Here is an 18,865-nt window from a genome sequence, read left to right on the forward strand (position 1 = left end):
TCTCCACATGCCATCAGTCCCAGGCAGAGTTACTTTAAATCACTTTCCCCAATGACTCTTTTCAGCTATTACATCAAATCCTTTGGCATCTGAAGAAAATCACCCTTTAATAACACTGGAAAAAAATTTTGTTCCCCCTAAAAATTTGCTTCCTGAACAATAAAAATGGGGATTATGATAGACAACTTTAACCTGAATACAAAGATCATTTCAGATTTGCTGTATCATACAGGAATTTGGAGAAACATTACATTAACTTTAATAAGATTTACTTCAGAGTACCTCTGAGCCAAGCTCTCAAGCTAACTGCACATGTTGCATAACAAACATGAGTAGCCCAGTGTTTGTCTTGGTTACCAATTTAACAATGAAGTAGAGCTCACAGGCTTTCTTAATAAGTGGAGTCGTGCTGCGTCTTTGAGGCTGAGACATATTGTGGTGGTACACCACTGGCTTACTGCAGGGGGCAATCTCTGTACCTGCAGAAGAGCATGGGGACAAGGCAACATCTGGCCGGCTGTCAATCAGCCGAACTGAATGGACCAAGCCCCGGTCGAGTGTCAATCACCCTCCGGGATACAAGTCTGAGCTGGACCTTCGAAGACACTCTCAGAGTTTACAGTAGCTCTATCACAGCTGGCTCTGTGGAAGTTTATGTTGAATAAAACCTGCTGTTCAGTCTTTTGGTTTTGTGTGTTTGCCTCTGTCCAACAGCACTCCACAATTTATTCAACATAAATTCTTAAAACTGCTATGGAAAAGCTCCTGAGTGCCAAGAGCCTCAAAATCGACCCACGCCACCCAAAAGCACAAACATGCTTCCAGATCTGGAAGCACACGGTCAAAGCGATCATCGAGGCTCACGCCAACGACATCCTGGACTCCGATCGAAAGAGGCTAGTCTTACTCCGATCAAACCTTGGTCCCCGAGCTTTCCAGGCACTGGGTACTTGACACCCTCAAGACCATGTATAAGCCTCCCTCGAATGTGGTCTTTGCAAAGTATCTCCTGAGTATCCGAGCCCAACAACCCGGGGAGACGGCCGAGTCTTACCTGGGAGCCATGTGTGAGTTGGCTGACCTTGTCTGGCTGAACCCGGGGTAAGTGAAAGGAAGGTTGAGAGGCTGATCAGAGACGCCTACATCCAAGGGCCACCAGGCAGAAGCTGCTGGAAGAAAATATCTACTCTCTGGCCAAAACAGTGGAGGTAGTTTGAACCCTGGAGACAGTAGCCCTGCACACCGAAGCCTTCAATTCCAGGCTTCCTCAGGCCTCCTTGTGGTCAGCACATTCAGCTACTGTGGCCCTGGATCAAGCTGGGGAAGAAAACTTCATTGTTCCAGGCACGCAGTGGCGCTATAAGTACTGTGGGTTTCGGTGTGGGTCTGATCATCAATCGCACCAAACTGCCCGGCCAAAAACCAGTATTGCTGAAGATGCGGCAAGAAAGGCCATTTCGCGAAGGTATGCCTCTCAAAGCCAGCTGGCAGCTCAGCAGCCCTCTACAATCTTCCCCCCTCCCTCACAGCCCATGCCATGTGCAATTGACAGGCCACGCCATTGCTCCCGCAGCCACTTCCGGCCTCCCCAGCCCCGGCGACACAACTTCCGGTCTCGCAAGCAATGATCGCAGTGTGCACACCATGCAGCCGGCCCCGCCCTCGCTCTGGCCAATGCCACACACACTGAAGACTACAACGACGGCACTTCCGGTCTACAGAATGACATCACTTCTGCTGGCCGTGGTGACGTCACCCTCCCCGACAGCCAGCAACATGATGTGACCTCCCCAGCACAGCAGGGGAAGAAGGCCGGCCATGCCTCACCCCCCCACACAGCACCGCCATCTTGGGCCAGACATGTGCGGACGCCGCCGTCATTGAGGTCCCCCCTGGCCTCCAGTGATGATGACGTGGTCAATACGGGCACTGACCAGGCCGCCCTACTAATGCACCCCACGCCTCTGGACACCACTAACCACCACACGCCGCACCCCATGACTACAGAGAGCACCACCGGCCGACACTCACCTCTCACAATGTCTGCAGTGGACTCTGATGACCACAACTCGCCTCCACAATCGGGAAACAACTACTCGGATCCAGAGATGTTCCTAGCAGCCACCACATTGACCAGCGGCATTCCCCTCAACCACGGGTGCTCCATGAAGGACGTTAAAATCAATGGACAGGTAACAAAGTGCTTAATCGAGAGTGGCAGCACTGAGAGTTTCATTCATCCAAGTGTGGCCCACTCACTAAAGCTAAAAATTCACCCCACCACCTTCTCTATCGCCTTCGCCGCCAAGGACTAGACTATCAATACCCTTGGGTACTGCTCAGCCGATCTGACTGTGGGGGTGGGGAGATATACACTGGGTTCAGGCTCCTGGTCATGCCCAAACTCTGTGCCCCAGTCCTCCTGGGCTTAGAATTCCAATGCCACCTGCAGACCATCACCCTCACCTTCAGGGGGCCACTACCTCCACTCACGCTCCACATCGCACCGTCCAACCAGCACCAGCCCACCTGCAGCCTCTCGACACTGCGCATCATTCTTCCCACACTCTTCTCATACCTTACGCCAGACTGCAAGCTGATAGCCACCAGAAGTAGGTGCTATTGTGCCGCAGGCAGAGACTTCATCAGGGCGGAGGTGCTGCGGCTTCAGGTGGAAGGTGTCATAGAGCCCAGCAACAGCCCTTGGAGAGCCCAAGTCCTAGTGGTCAAAGGTGGAATCAAGCTGTGGATGGTCATGGACTACAGCCAGACCATCAACCGGTACATCTAGACACCTACCCCCTACCAAGGATAGCTGACATGGTCAAAGAGATAGCCCGTTACTGGGTCTTCTCCACAACTGACCTGAAGTCGGCCTATCACCAACTCCCCATCCACCCATGGGACAAGCCCTATACCGCCTTCAAGGCAGACGGGCACCTGTACCAGTTCTGCCAAGTTCCGTTTGGGGTTTCTGTCTTCCAGCAGGAGATGGATCGAATGGTAGACTGGCACAAGCTAAAGGTGATTTTCATGTACCTGGATAATGTCACCATGTGCGGCCACGACCAGTGGGATAACGATGCCAACCTGGAGAAAATTCTCCAAACTGCCGAGGAGATGAACCTCACGTACAACAAAGAGAAGTGCATGTTCAGCACCACCTGCCTCGCCATCCTGGGGTACATCATTGCACATGGTGTCATCTGCCCAGATACAGAATGGATGCACCCATTAATGGAGCTGCCCTACCCCCCCCCCCCCCCCCCATGCTCAAAGCCTCTGCAGGTGCCTTGGCTTATTCTATTCCCAGTGGGTTCCCCGCTTCTTGGATAAGGTCCGCCCACTGGCCCAGGCCACAACATTTCCTCTCCCACCTAAGGAGCAGGCAGCATTCATGCACATCAGGCAGGACGTCACACACGCCACAATGCAGGCCGTGGATGAGGACTCCCTCTTTCAGGTGGAGAGCGATGCCTTTGTTGTAGCCCTCGCCGCAACCCTCAACCAAGGGGTGTGCCCAGTCATCTTCTCCAGGACCCTCCACGACTCCGAGCTAGGGCACTCCACCATTGAAAAGGAGCCCCAGGCGATTGTGGAAGTGGTACGCCACTGGTACCACTACCTGGCCGGCAGGAGGTTCACCCTCCTTCGTGACCAGTGGCGTTCATGTTCAACACCACACACAGGGGCAAGATTAAGAACGACAAGATATTGTGCTGGAGATTAAAGCTGGTAACATATAGCTACAACATCCAGTATCGTCCTGGGAAGTTTAACGACTTCCCTGGCGCCCTCTCCTGGACCTGCGCATCACTCCACGACAACCAGCTGCAGGCACTGCATGAGTCCCTCTGCCACCCAGGCAGCACCCATTTATACCATTTTATCATGTCCAAGAACCTCCCATACATTATCAGGGACGTCAAGACCATGACTGAGGCATGCCGGGTCTGCGAGGAATGCAAACCTCGCTTTTTTTGCCCACTCCAGGCTCATGTTGTGAAGGCCACTCGGCCCTTCGATTGCCTTGGCATGGATTTCAAGGGGCCCCTGCCTTCCACGAATTGCAACATCTATTTCCTCACGGTCATAGACGAGTACTCCCGCTTCCTTTTTGCCTTCCTTGCCCTGACACCTCCATCATCAGGGCACTGACACAGATCTTCACCATGTTTGGCTACCCCGCATTTATCCACAGCAATGGGGTGGGGGGGGTCTAACTTCATGAGTGAGGAACTACGCCAGTACCTGTCATCAAGGGTCATCGCAACTCGTCGCACCACTAGTTTCATCCCAAGAGGTAATGGGCAAGTGGAATGCAAAAACAGGGTGATCTGAAAGGCAGTTCTTCTGGCCCTTAAGTCAAAAGGGTGGGCCGTAGAATACTGGCAGGATGCTCTTCCTGAGGCACTCCATGCCATTCGGTCACTTCTGTGCACGGCTACCAACAAGAACCCCCACGAACATCTTTTTTCATTCCCCAGATCATTGGCGATGGGAACGTCCCTCCTGGCAAGGTTCGCATCCCTGAGACCTGTGTTCCTGCTGTGGACGCACAAGGCCGAACCCCTGGTCGAGCAGGTATTCCTCCTACACGCGAACCACAACTATGCCTACGTTAGGTTCGGCAGCGGCAGGGAGGACACCGACTCAACCAGGGACCTGGCACTGGCATCAGCACCCACCACAACACCGCATCCTCCAGCCCAGGACCCCGCTGGCCTGACACTCTCCTGACAGCATTCAAGACCTCCTTGGTGCCCAAGGATATTCTACAACCGTGGGGGACGAAACCTCCCCCCACCGCCCCCCCTGCCCATCTGATGCGATACATACAACTTAACCCTGGCTCCCCCCCCGGCTACCTCTCTGCGCTGCACCACGCCAGCCACTCCGGCCCCTGCCTTCAGCCCCCCACACCCCGACCGACCAGTGACCAGGAGCCAGTCCTGCAACAGTCGCTGAGACTCCGCTGACTGCCAGACTGTCTTAATCTGTAAATATTGTGAATATGTTTGGGGCTTTACTGCAACCACCCCCCCCCACTCCCACTCTGGTCAATTTTAAAGAAGGGGATGAATCCCTTCTGCAGGGGGCAACCTCTGTACCTGCAGAAGAGCATGGAGCAGCTGGCTCTGTGGAAATTTACGTCAAAGAAAGCCTGTTGTACAGTCTTTCGGTTTTGTGTGTTTGCTTCTGACCGACAGCACACCACACATATACTTGCCAGAGTTGTAACAAAATATATCACAGTTGTTGTGATATCACCGAGATATTTCTACACTTTTGAATCTTCCTGAAGATAATAAATGCCTTTGCCTGATGAAAATGTTCATCAACATGCATTCAATCTATATCAATGTAATGCATAGCATATGTGAGCTGCTTTTATAAAGGCTGTACCCTCTCTTATCTGGTGCTCTGTGGTACAGAAACTCCTATGGCCTGGCACGTTTGAATCTGCTGCCGTTAATACAAATTCCTTACAGACAGCGCAGGACTCAAACCCCGGTCCCAATCACTGGCACTGTAAAGGCATTGCGCTAACCACTGCACAAACCATGCTGCCCCACGGTATTATTTCCTGTTTTATGCTTTGTTCTGCCATTGATATGTTTATATAGGTGGTTCCCTTAGCAGTCATTTTCGGTTTTCCAAGTTCAAGTCCAAGTTCCAACATCGCCAAATTAAACAGGTACAACTTGTAGTCTGATTGCATCTAACCTGAATAAGCATGCCCAGGCCCAAGACATTATTTGCATAGCCCTGGCACTGAGTGCGTGTCCAGGCATGCTTGAACTGGCCAAAACAGCTTTATTTGTGGGCAATATACCAGTTTATTTAAAATATGACAGGAAATCACAAAATGGGTTAAATCTAAACAATGGTGCATGATAGGAAAATTAAGGTGATTTTTGTGATCAGCAGTCCAAAAATCTATAAAATACACCCAAAACACCCACAATCCAGTGTAATCTAGAGTCAATATGCAAGCCCATTTTGTGGAAACCCACGCAATATTAACTCAGGTTTTGCAGGGAAACACCAGCACCATCAGGATTTCTACAAGTGCATGTGCGAGTGTTAACTTTCTAAACTTGCTAATTGGTGATCCACTCAGATGTTGGACTCCCCAGATTCTGCAGGGGCATGAGGGGTGGGGGTGGGGTGGTGAGGGGAAGTTCCATTCAGACTGATGAAGTACAGGTTCTTCTCCAGTGATCGTGCTGAAGAGAGGGAAGAGGAGACTTGCCTGGATTGGAAATCTTTTAGTTAGGCTGAGATAATTTTAGTTAGGCTGAGACCCTAATTTTCCCTGGAGCGAAGGAAGATGTGTATAACATCATGAATGATATTGATAGGTAGATGGTCAAGGTCTTTCTGGTATGCTAGCGGCATCGAAAGCAAAAAGAGCATTGGGGTCATAAATGGAGAAGGGAAGGGGTTTGAAAGGGGATTTGAAGGGAAAGTGTTGGTCCCTAATCTTTGCACTTGTCTTTTGTTGTTGATTTCCCCTAGTTCAAACTTGTTGCCAGAAGCTAGCTGCAACAGTTAAGGGGTAACTCTGCAGGGTGATAGGATAAGCTGTGATGAAATTTTGGCAAAGGGAAGAGAGACAGGATGAGCTCCATCCACAAGCTATTGCACTGTGCAGCCAACGAACAGGCCCTTTGGCCCATTGTATCCCTGTCATCTACATTTTATTCTTCCCACATTCCACCATTCTACTACATACCAGGGTGAATTTGCAGTGGCCAAGTAACCTGCCAATTTCTTGTTTTGTGGGAGGAAACCAGAGTTCCCAGGGAAAATGGAGTCACATGGAAAAATATGTAAACTCTACATGACATTACCAGAGGTCAGGGTTGAAACCTGGTCACTGGAGATGTGAGGCATTAACTTTCTGACATGCCACTGTGCTCCCTTCATATCAGCTGGCTGAACCCATCTCTGCATTTGTCAGCTATTAATAGCTCATGTTTCTAAAGATTATAGTCAAGGTAATGACTGCAAATTCCATGTCAATAAAATAGACAGTGCTCTCCATTGTCTCAGTCTGGAACATCAGCCTCTAATCCAACCCAAGGAATGGTTGGATGATAAGCGTTTATCCCAGAGAAGATATACTCAATGTTAAGGTCCAAGTCTTAACTCTCACTCACCTGAACAATGTAGAGTTTAGGTAGGAGGTTGCAGTCTGCCAGCGTCAGCTCATTTCCATCCAAGAATAACCTCTTTGAAGGGTGGGTGCTATCCTCATCCGGCAGAGGCGTGTTCAGATATTGATCCAGCTCCAAGAGTGCTTTCAGGAACATCCTCTCAAAATCTGAGCACAGAAATTCATCAGTTCAGAGCCCCCAGCTGATTGCCACTGCTCTTATCAACAGTGAGGGCAGATAAAGAGAGGAGCTAGCCAGGATTCTGACCAGATACTAGCTCAACAAAATGGCAATGGGGTGTTACCCGCCCTTCCCCCCACCCTCCCCACCAGGAAATAGGGAGAATACTCTGAAAGAGTAATCTGCAATTTGGAAACAGAACCTAAATGAATTGATTGGATACTTAATCAGCAGATTGAGAAAATATATAGTTAGCAGCAGAAAGAGAAAGGCGAGGCCGGTTTCTTGAGAAGGACAAAATGTCAACAAACCAACAAAGGGCAGGTCAGAGGATCTGATGGATGGGTCCAATTATTCTATTACCAACTGTTAATGATTTTGATGGAGAAAAGTGGAACCACTGGGGTGAATTGATGAATTTTACCATCCATGGCATCAGCAAAGTAGCTTGTGTAACTTTCAAGGTGAAAGAAAACTGTATTGTGGTCCTCCGTTGAGAAGTCTATGGGTGTAGGAGGTTGTAGAGGTGGACCTCTGATAGCTGCTTCCAAAGGTGGCAAGCACACTGGTATGGCCAAAATTGTGTACTGGTAAGAACGAAGTCAGAAGCAATGCTTCAAATTTTAAACATGCCATCATACAGTTCACAAAATTAGACTAGAAAGAAATTAGAGTTACTTGTACTAACTACCGTTTTACCTTCATCTACTTCAAGAGTTCGAAATGAAAATGCCAACCTCGGTGTGTGGCCTGAATGGGTTGATTCTACACCTGTGCTTGAGGTGCAGTTAATTGCAAATAAGTTTGCACTGAAGTCTTCAAAATTTGCTCACTCATAGCCCTTGCTCTCAAATCCTTTATTATACCAAAATTGGGTAAATTAGGGTGGTACAGTTGGCGAAGCAATACCTTTACAGCACCAGCGATAGGGACTAGACCAGGGTTCGTATCCCGCGCTGGCTGTAAGGAGTTTGTATGTTCTCCCCATGTCTGCATGGGTTTTCTCCAGGGGCTCTGGTTTCCTCCCACCATTCAAAATGTACAGGGGTATGGGTTAATGGGGTGTAAATTGGACGGCAAGGACTCGTGGGCCAAAATAGCCTGTAACTGTTCTGTATTCTAAATGTAAAATGTATTTAAAAAAAAATAATGCTGATTTCTATCCATACAGCTACTCTCCTATAGGAACTGTTATTTTTCTTTTGGGTCAAATGCCTTCCTTCTGTGTTGTTATCAGGAGATACAGTCCAAACAACCTAGCGTTAATTAGCATCCCAATGTCACAGCTGAGTGACCAGATAATAAACTCACTTCCATTTTTCTGAAGTGGATTTTTAATGTAAGCTGAAAATTTTTGGAAGACATTATTGCCTGCAGTCCTGGACTCCTTGTATCTCACATCCAGTTTAGGGTACCTGATGTGAATAAAGACATAAACATAAATTAAATGCCGCACTCAGTATTTCTGAATGACAGGACCAAGAGCTAGAGGTCACATAAGTCCATTCCACCTTCATTGACCATGCCTGATCTGCTCTTTGATTTCAACTCCACTATTTTTCCTCCCATTTTCCATAACCCTGATTCATCTACATTGGTCTTTTTTGAACATACTCAAACATTTAATATTTGTACTTCTCCAATGATATAGGATTTTCAAGATTCTGGGCTCCAGGGAGAAGGAATTCTTTATCATCATGGTCCCAAGAGATTCATCTAACACTGTGTCTCATTAAATTAATGCGTCCCCATTAATATCACATCACCTTCATGTCCAGTCGGACACTTATGTATTTCAATGAGATTGCTTATCTCTATATTACAAGATTACATTTCATTCTGCTATATTGCAGAGAGCACAAGGCCAATTGGCAGAATATTTCTTCAAAATATAACCCTCTCTCGTCCTAAAAAGCAATCCACTGAATCTTTATTGTAGGAGACCATAGAAAAATATTGCAAGAGCATTCTCCAAATGTTATCTTATCAATTCCCTGTATACTATACCAAGTCTTTCCTATCCCTGCATTTCATCCTTCCTTGCAGGGTCAAAGTTCCACTTGCCTTCCTAATTTGTCGCTGTAACAGCAATTCTTGTACGAGCTTACCGAGAGGTTTAAAGCAGCATCTCACACCCGTTAAGTAACATTCTGCTCTTCAGTTCTTCCTACAAGTGCAAATGACCTCCTATTCCATTTTTATATCCCATTTGCTATCTTCTTGTCACTCATTTCAGTTGTCTGCATCTCATTGGAGTTTCTCTGATCTTTGTTTAATGAGTAAATTTGGACCTGATTAATGATCATTGATATGTTGGGCCCTCTATTTGTTACAGCATGCCAGTCACAAAAAGCTCGGTTTATTCCCATTCTATTCCTTCTGTCAGTTAGCCAAATTTCTTTCTTTGCTAATATACTGTCCCCAACACAAGCCCTGACCTTATGCAGTGATCTTTTTCTGGCAAATTACTAAAAGCCATTTCAAATCTCAAATCATTACTTACTTCCCCTTTTATCCACTCTGCTCTTCCCTGAAAGAATTCTGCAAATTTTAAGACAAACTCCCTTTTGTTAAGGCACATCAACTCTGCCTATTAATGTATTCATTCCAAAAATGATAATCTCCTTAACAATACACTCCAGTATTTTCATGACCAGTGTTAAACTAACTGGCCTTGTTTTTTTTTTGTTTCCTCTCCCATCCACAACAGTGGAGATTCATTTGCTTCAGTATCAAAGATAAGTAACAAAACCTGCATAACCTGAGCATCATAAAAATGCACCTGTGAGGTCTGGTTTCTGGTGCCTGTTGAGAACCTGAAATTGAGCATCAGAACATTGAATAGTATTTCACGTATCAGCATCCATATTTCAACGAGTGCTCCCACTGTCAGTTATAGAGAACCATTCTAAAGCAGAGAATGATTAAACAATAAAAGTATTTATTGGAATGTAACACTTTTGCCTCAGGCTGTGCAACTTGAACAACAAGTTGAGACATAATGGAACGTTTTTTTAATACAACTAAATGTCAGAAGACAGGTGTTCACTGTCAAATCAAAGGAATTTGAGGATAGATTAAAGAGAAACAAACATTATTTTGAGATGTTGAAAACTAATTGGGGATGAGACAGAGTGGACAGAGAGAAGCTGTTTGTACCCAGGAGGGTCAGAGCATGTCCCAAGAAAAGTGAGAAAATATGATCAATTTCTTTAAAAGGGTGTGATACGTGATGTTGTTTATGAATTTTATTTAAGCAAAGAGATTAGAAGAAGTCAGCAGGTCAGGAAGCCTCCATGGAGAGAAGTGTCCAGACAATGTTTTGGGTCAGATCCCCCTTGTTCACTCAACATTCCAGCATTTGCAATTGTGTATTTGTTACTTTGAGGCCAATAGGATTGTATCATGTAACTGACGACACTCTGGGTGCAAAAATGTTCACACAGTGTGCGAGGAACAGTCGGCCATAAGCACAATTACACTATTTCAGCTTAAAGGGCCTTGCACATCAATCTGTGTGCTCTATAATCGGCCTCAATGGTGGTGAAGAACTAAGAGAGGTCACTATGGAATTTCCTGCCAATGGAAGCAGTCAAGGCTACCTCAGTAAACATATTAATGATTGGATAAAATTTTGCTAGTAGGGGAATTAAAAGATATGGGGGGAAAACAGGTAGGTGGAGATGAGCCTATCATCAGATTAGCCATGCTCTTATTGAATAGCAGAGCAGACTCAATGGGCTGGATGGCCTCCCTTTGCTTCTATTTCTTATGTTCTTATGACACAAGCTTTACACTCAGTAAGTAGTTCAGATGTGTATTATCCTCCCAAAAGTGGAATCTGATTCAAAAACAATTCCCAAATTTAAAAACCAAGACACACCTGCAAAGGAATGACAGAAAGAACAGAGGGGTAAATGAATAAGTGGATCCAAGTCTGCATGGGCCTCTGTAATAACCAAATGTGGAGAGATGGTGTCATCAATTGTATAAGAGACTACAGACAAGGGTGGGAAAGAGTACCAGCAGAGAATATTTGGGAGGCACATTGGTGCAGCTAGAAGAGATGCTGTTTCGTGGCTCCAGTGACCCAGGCTTCTGACTGCGTGGAGTTTTCACGTTCTGTGACAGTGCAGGGTTTTTCTTCCTGCACACCCCTTCCCCCCACCCCCCACCACTCCCCCCGCAGATGTTCTGGTTTCTCCCCACATCTCAAAAAGCACGTGGATTGATAGCTTTGTGAATTTCCCCGAGTATGTGGGTGAGAGACAAACTCTGGGGGTGGGGGGGGGGGGGGTGGGGGAAGGTATTGAAATAGTACATTAGATTAGGCTTGCAGCAAATGGGAAAGTACAGGCTAAGTGACTACCTGACTCTGATAGGAGCTATGTTGGTGCTGTGCTGGGGTAGTAACCAGTAAACAGTATCAAACAAAGAGTTCCGAGTATAATATGTTCAAATTAAGAATCATACAATGTGTTAAAGAACTTGAAAGGAAGGTTAGAAATGGAGGGTGTCTTGAAACATGGAAGGGTCAAGGGTACAAGCTTTGCGGAGATGGATGATGGGCAGAAAGAGTAGAACAAAGCACATGAAGAGACAGCTATTAATAAGTTCATTTTAATACTTAAATCAAATATCATTGTACATCACAAATGACAAATATGATTGCTGGTCAAACAGATCAAATGTAATCGTACTTACTTGGGTGGAGCGAGTATCTCCTCTAGAAATTCCTCAATTTTGTTGTTATCTGTCTTGACCTCACCGTTGTAGATAAGAAGGGGAAGTTGACTTCCTGGAGCAATCTCTTTCATCACCTCCGGGTTCCTTCAAGAAAGATAATTCAATGGCAGCAAACAAAAGGAATGGGGCGATGGCCAAAGTTCAGCTAGGACGGCACGGTTGGCGTAGTGTCTAGCGCAACACCTTCACATCACCAGCGATAACGACCGGGGTTCGAATCCCACGCTGTCTGCAAGGAGTTTGTACATGTTTCCCTGTGTCTGCGTAGGTTTTCCCCGGGGGTTCTGGTTTCCTCCTAGTGTTCGAAATGTGCTGGGGCTGTACATCAATTGGGTGTAAATTGGACGGCATGGACATGGGCTGAAATGGCTTGTTACTGTGCTGTATGTCTAAATTTAAAAAATTATTGTTGGAGTTCATACATGATATCACATACAACCCAGAGATTCATTTCCCTGCAGGCGTGGGAGAATTACCACTTATTGATAGTCCAAAAAAACTCAAGAGGATCTGTATACATGAAAATAAATGTAAACAAACTGACTGTGCAATATCCAGAGAAAATAAAAGTGCAAAAGTAAGGGTCCTTATGTGAGTCTCTGATTGAGTTTGTTGTTGAGGAGTCTGATGGTGGAGGGGTAGCAGCTGTTCCTGAACCTGGTGGTATGAGTCTTGTGGCACCTATACCTCTCTCATGATGGTAGCAGAGCTCGTGCTGGGTGGTTTGGATCCTTGATGATTACTGCTGCTCTCCAGTGGTAGTGTTCCATGTAGGATGGGTTTTGCCTGTAATGTCTTGGGCTATACCCATCAATCCCATCCTGCCCTGTATGTGTACAAGATCCCACAATATGAGGCAGGATGGAGTCACACTTAGGCCTGCATTCCAAGGCTGACTCCTGCTACTATTTTGCAGGATTTTATGTATCCATTGTTCTGATGAAACCTATCATAGGACTTCAGTGCCTAGCTCAATCCCGTTGTCAGCCATTGTCATCTATCCTCATCAACGCAGCCTGCTGTTTCTTTCCTCCTTCTGCACTTGATGTGTTCCCCCTTCAATGTACCTTCACAAATTCCCTCATCCTCTTGCTTCAAAGACAACTACAACTCTTCCTACCAACAGCTATCGGACTCATTAACCTTCCCATCTACCCTAAACTACTCCAACACCAACAAAAGATCTGTCTGCATTATTGAAACATCATTTTGTTTTTACACTAAATAAATATTTTTGTCTCATGATGCATTATGGTAATTTAATTTAGACCATTGTTGGCAACATATCTTCAAGGTTACAGAACATAATATTACACAACATTTCCTTTAGTTTGCCATAAGGCAGACTAAGAGTCACCATTAGTATTGCCCGACACTTCTTACAGTAAGAGAAAAAGAAGCAAAAGATCACTGAGTGCCTGTGGATTCACCTCTATCGCTCCCGCAGCCTCTGCAGTTGCACAGACCCCTGTTCGATCTAGTCGCTACCCAAAGTCCAAATCCAAACCTCCAGTGTGATCAGGGAGGGAGCCGTTGCCCTCAGTGCCCTCTCAAATCCTAGTACTGATACCTGGTTTACAGGAGCCAGTCTCCAGCAACCTGCAGCCTGTGTGGATCCTTCAGCCAATGAGTCCCTTACTGGCCTGCGACAGTGGTCACAGTCCTTTTGGGTCATCTTCCAGGCTTCTCTTTTTCAACAGGGGAGTTTCTCCATTTCTGGTGCTCCCACAGAGCCTGCAAACCCTTGTGGTTCACTGTCGAGGATAGGTGCCCCTATCTTGGGCACAGCCCCTGCAGTTTCAGGATTTAAGAGTTCAGTGTTGTATTTACTTCCTCCGGGGCAACATTTTTTTTTTCACATAATTGGTGACCATTTTATATTTACAACCACTAGTTTTGCTCTGTCCACAATTATTCCATCACAATCTCAAACATGAAGAACAGAAAATGCTGGAACTATGAGCAGATCAGGGAGAAGAGAAAAGAGTTAATGTTTCTGGTTGGACCCTTCATCAAAGACAACCTGAATATTGGGGAACATAAAACCAGAGTGCACAAGTTCAGAGTTGGAAACAAGAAGCTTAGAGGAACTGGAGAGCAATCTTTCTCGCCCCCCCCCCCCACACCTCAGAGGATGGTTGGAATCTGCACTGCACTGGTGTTGGGATTATGGAGGCAAGTATTCTTCAAACATTTAAGTGCTATTAAATTGCTGAAGCAGAGAAGATACTGGTAAATGTAGTGCAGGCGAGTATGATGGGATGAAGAATCTGCTTCCAAACTGCAGGACTCTTGGATTCTATCCATGCCAGGCAGTCTCAATCAGAATGAACTGCTCTACCCTTAACCATTCATTTCAATTTCAGAGAGCCACTCCTCCAATATCGGTGCGACAGGTGCATTCTCACACTTGCTGTCGTTGTCTCGTGAATTAGCTCCACATTTTATTCGAGATGCTTTGAAATTATGAGTTGACTGCTGCCTTCTACCATGCCTCCTTGCAGTCACGAGGCCCTCCACACTTTCCATCTCATGCAGTAGAGAGATTCAGAGTTCAGATTTATTGTCAGGGATACATACATGACATCACATACAACCCTGAGATTCTTTTTCACGAGGGTGAGCCAGAATTACCATTTACTGGTGGTGGAAAAAACTGTACACAACGTACACATATATATAAATAAAGAACTGTAAACAGATAATGAAATGTAAACAAACTGCGCAAGATAGAAAGAATAAAAATAATTATATAAAGTGCACAAGTAAGAGTCTTAAATGAGTCCCTGATTGAGTCTGTTGTTGAGGAGTCTAATGATGCAGGTGTAGATGCCATTCCTGAACCTGGTGGTGCAAGTCTTGTGGCTCCTATATCTGTAGAGGAGGATGGGACTGAAGCAGAAATGAAAAGGACAAAAAAAATTTGATTTTTGAAAAACTTTCCAAAGAGGTTCTGATTCATTTTCTTGTCTCATGCAGAGTCATTTGGTGGGAGAGTGGCAATTTCCAACTACTGAGGAAAAACATCAATACAGAATAAACAAAAAATTGCTGGAGGAACTCAAGAGGTCAGGCAGTGTCCGTGGGTAGAAATGATCAGTCAACGATTTGGGAATTGGTCAATAATGACTAATACAGTAAAACCCCTGGTGTCTGCAATTCAAGCAACCAGCAGCATCAAACAATTGGCTAAGAAAAAGAGGAAAATAAATTTTAAACATTAAAATATGTAAAAATAAAATAATTGGTTAAAAAACTACTTAAGTTTAAAATTGTAAAAGTAAGTGCTCTCTCAAGTAGCACATAAACCTTTGATGAAGATGGGAGCAAATATTCAGCCAGCGGAGGGAGTGCCTTGGTCGCGCTTTGCTCATAGCAGCTGTTAGAATCTTCTTTCTTTGGCTTGGCTTCGCAGATGAAGATTTATGGAGGGGTAATGTCCACGTCAGCAGCAGGCTCGTTTGTGGCTGACAAGTCCGAGGCAGGACAGGCAGACACGGTTGCAGCAGTTGCAAGGGAAAATTGGTTGGTTGGGGTTGGGTGTTGGGTTTTTCCTCCTTTGTCTTTTGTCAGTGAGGTGGGCTCTGTGGTCTTCTTCAAAGGAGGTTGCTGACCGCCAAACTGTGAGGCGCCAAGATGCATGGTTTGAGGCAATATCAGCCCACTGGCGGTGGTCAATGTGGCAGGCACCAAGAGATTTCTTTATGCAGTCCTTGTACCTCTTCTTTGGTGCACCTCTGTCACGGTGGCCAGTAGAGAGCTCGCCATAGAACACGATCTTGGGAAGGCGATGGTCCTCCATTCTGGAGACATGACCCACCCAGCGCAGTTGGATCTTCAGCAGCGTGTAAAGTTGTGTGAAACAGCAATGGCGTAGCTCAGGATGAAGAGCTGGTTGGGGTGACTCTCTTGAAGTGTCCCTTTATCCTTGCTTAGTAAGAGTCGCCCCGGTCAGACGCTTTATCTGTAAATGGTGGTTGTGGGTGGGGGGTGGGGGGGCACTTTTAGTTATTTATAATGTTAGTGTTTGCCTTTCAGGGAGCTCCATGGATGGGGAGCAACCTGCAAACACAGTGACAGTTAAGTGTTTTCAAAGAATGTGACTAAAACTAAAGTTAAATGTTTTAAGGTTTATATATTCATGCAAATGAAGTTTGTTCAGTGCAAGTATTTTTGTCTTTTAAATTTTTTATTCTTAATGCAGGTTAGGCCTTGTAAGAGCAAGTCTCAAGCAACCAGAAAATATCCTTATCCAGCATTGAACAATCCCCGAAGGTGCCATTCCAGGGATTTTACTGTATACATCTTCTAATGATGTCACAGAAGAAAAACATAAAAAAACCTTAAAAATGCATCTAACTGTCCTATATTTATATTTAACTGTCCTATATTTATATTTAACTGCTCTTTATTGAATATTTCAAAATTTTAGCTCTAATCGTCTTTGTTATTTCAGTCCTCGTTTTTTCTATCTGCAGATCAGTTTACTCAAAGTCAGCCAGAGTCCCCAGCTCAATTTGTTCCCTCCTCCTGAGGATCTATAGATAACACCCTTGTAACTAGCTCCTCTGGTGCTATTTTGAAGGCTCAAACTGTGTAAATGATGCTTCCTCTCTCTTCGAACTACCATGCAACGCAATAGGCAGCCACTTTATGCAAGTAGTCTGGAAACCGATTGTGGCATTTATATAATGTACTACAAAGAGGTGCAAAATATGGTGCCACTTAGATAAACAACAGGCCACACATTAATACCCTTGGCCATTATGGAGATAAAGTCATAGGCATCACAGACTGATTGAATAAAGGCTTGATATTTATAGAGCACCAGACTCTTCAACCGCCACAACATTGAAGCACTTTAATGTTTTCTTTTATTGATTTTCTAAATGCTCTTAAAACTTTTTTTTAAATTCAGGGGTGTTTTGGATATATAGAAGAGGGCTGAGTGGTTTCAATGTTCCCCCCCCCCCCAGGTAAGTGCCAATCCTTCATGATCAAAATGGATTTACACAAGTAGGAAAGAAGAATAGGAGCAGGATTCATCCACCTGGCCCTTCAAGCCCATCCTACCATTCAGTGCAATCATCTATGTTGGCCCCACCTCTTCTTCTGTGCCAATGCTCCCCATGACCCAACCCTCTGTTCCTTGGTCCATCTCCAAACCCACATTAAAAAAATTCCATTGACCTAGCTCACTCCACCCTCCAGGGCACAGAGTCCCAGAAATTAGTTTGCAATCAATGAAATTATTCTTTGAATATTTTTCTATGTCAAATTGGATTGGTATGGTCAGATGGCAAAATACAGGTGGGTCAAAATTTCACACCTACCCCTTAGGATATTGAATGTTAAAATATCTGCTCATTTCATTCATTGACATTGCAATGGGTGGCTAAATGAGAGAGCTGCTGTGATGTTTGTTACATATGTGGCGAGAGAGATGGCAAAGCCCAGGACCAGAATTGGGAATGGCAAGAGGGAAAATCTTTAAAGGAAGTATGTGAAGCAGAGTTTTTAAAAAAAAACAAAGAGTAGTAGGTGCCTAGAATGTACTGCCTGGGGAGGATGTAGAAACAGATGGCATTTAAACAGAGGCACAGGTAGAAAGGTAATGAAAGGGATTCTGATCACATGTGGAGGAAAGGATTTGTTTAATTTGGCAACGTGGTTGCCGCTGATGTGGAAGACCACAGCATCTGTTCTTGTGCTGCACTTTTCTAATGATGTATAACACAGTGTCGAAATGTGTCAGGAGCAATGACATTGATGAGGGCAAGTTGGACAAGCAGATGCAAGTGTGGCATGTGGCAAAAAACAGGATCAAGGCCAGGATGGGAGTGCAGAGCACAATTGCTGACTGGTCACGTCGGAAGAGGCAGATGCAGGAGGTGGCCAAGGGAAGCATTCTGGTCTGAGAATGCCATGATCATTTTTGAGACTTGGGATCTGGTTCCCTGATGTTGTGCAAGCAATGTGATTCATCAATTCAAGGAGCTATACAATGCAGAAACATGAACTCATCCATGTTAATCATGATGCCTATCCAAATGAATCCAATTTGCCAGTGATTGTCCCATATCCCTCTAACCCAGAGGTGGCCAAACTACATCACAGGCAAACTGCAGCCCATTGCCTATTTATAATGGACTGGAGTGAATTTTAAAAATAAAATGGAATACGGCCCATTAAAACATAGACTCTAACAATAAATTGCACTGTATGTTCATTGCACTTCTTAATTTCAACAATAGATGTCACTGTCCTTTTGAACAACTACGAGACCAATTGGTTCAATGTAACTAATCAATGAAAAAGTTTTCCTCATGTAAAAAAGAAGTTTAACTCAGTTCATTAAACGTGGTGGACCAAAAAATACAGAAAATAGCAAGGGAGTGCCAAAAATTTCAGATGCTATGTGAAAATTAATACTTTTTTCACAGAAGTCAAAGGGAAGTGTTTTTGTTTGATTAGCAAGGAATCTGTTACAACATCCCAGCTCTGAAAACCTGAGCTCCAGGACTGCCTGCCCCATGAGACAATTTGTCCGGCTATGGATACTCTGCCAGCATCCACCTGGCAATGTGGAGTATTGCACAAATAGGCCTGGTTTGCAAAAGAAAAATCAGATCAATTCCAATCAAGGCTAATTACTGTAAAAACACTGAAAGGCTGGAGGAGGTAAATTTATGTAACCAACATTTTTGGTGTGAGCTCTCCTTCAAGGTATGTTTGAGGAAGGGCTTGGGCCCGAAATGTTGGTTATATATCTTTAC

General features: G+C 45.1%; 1 protein-coding gene across 2 annotated transcripts in view; it reads right to left on the reverse strand.

Moving 5' to 3' along the window:
* The window catches only part of LOC138761194 (chloride intracellular channel protein 4-like), a 58,882-nt gene that overhangs the window by 6,055 nt on the left and 33,962 nt on the right, over window positions 1-18,865 (reverse strand). For both annotated transcript variants that reach the window (XM_069932929.1, XM_069932937.1), the window contains exons 4-6: window positions 12,048-12,173; window positions 8,655-8,758; window positions 7,167-7,330 (exon numbers count right to left, since the gene is read on the reverse strand). In XM_069932929.1, coding sequence (XP_069789030.1) covers window positions 7,167-7,330; window positions 8,655-8,758; window positions 12,048-12,173 — 394 coding nt within the window. The remainder of the gene's footprint in view (window positions 1-7,166; window positions 7,331-8,654; window positions 8,759-12,047; window positions 12,174-18,865) is intronic.

Source organism: Narcine bancroftii, chromosome 1 (assembly GCF_036971445.1).
Source record: "Narcine bancroftii isolate sNarBan1 chromosome 1, sNarBan1.hap1, whole genome shotgun sequence".
NCBI classification, from domain to species: Eukaryota; Metazoa; Chordata; class Chondrichthyes; order Torpediniformes; family Narcinidae; genus Narcine; species Narcine bancroftii.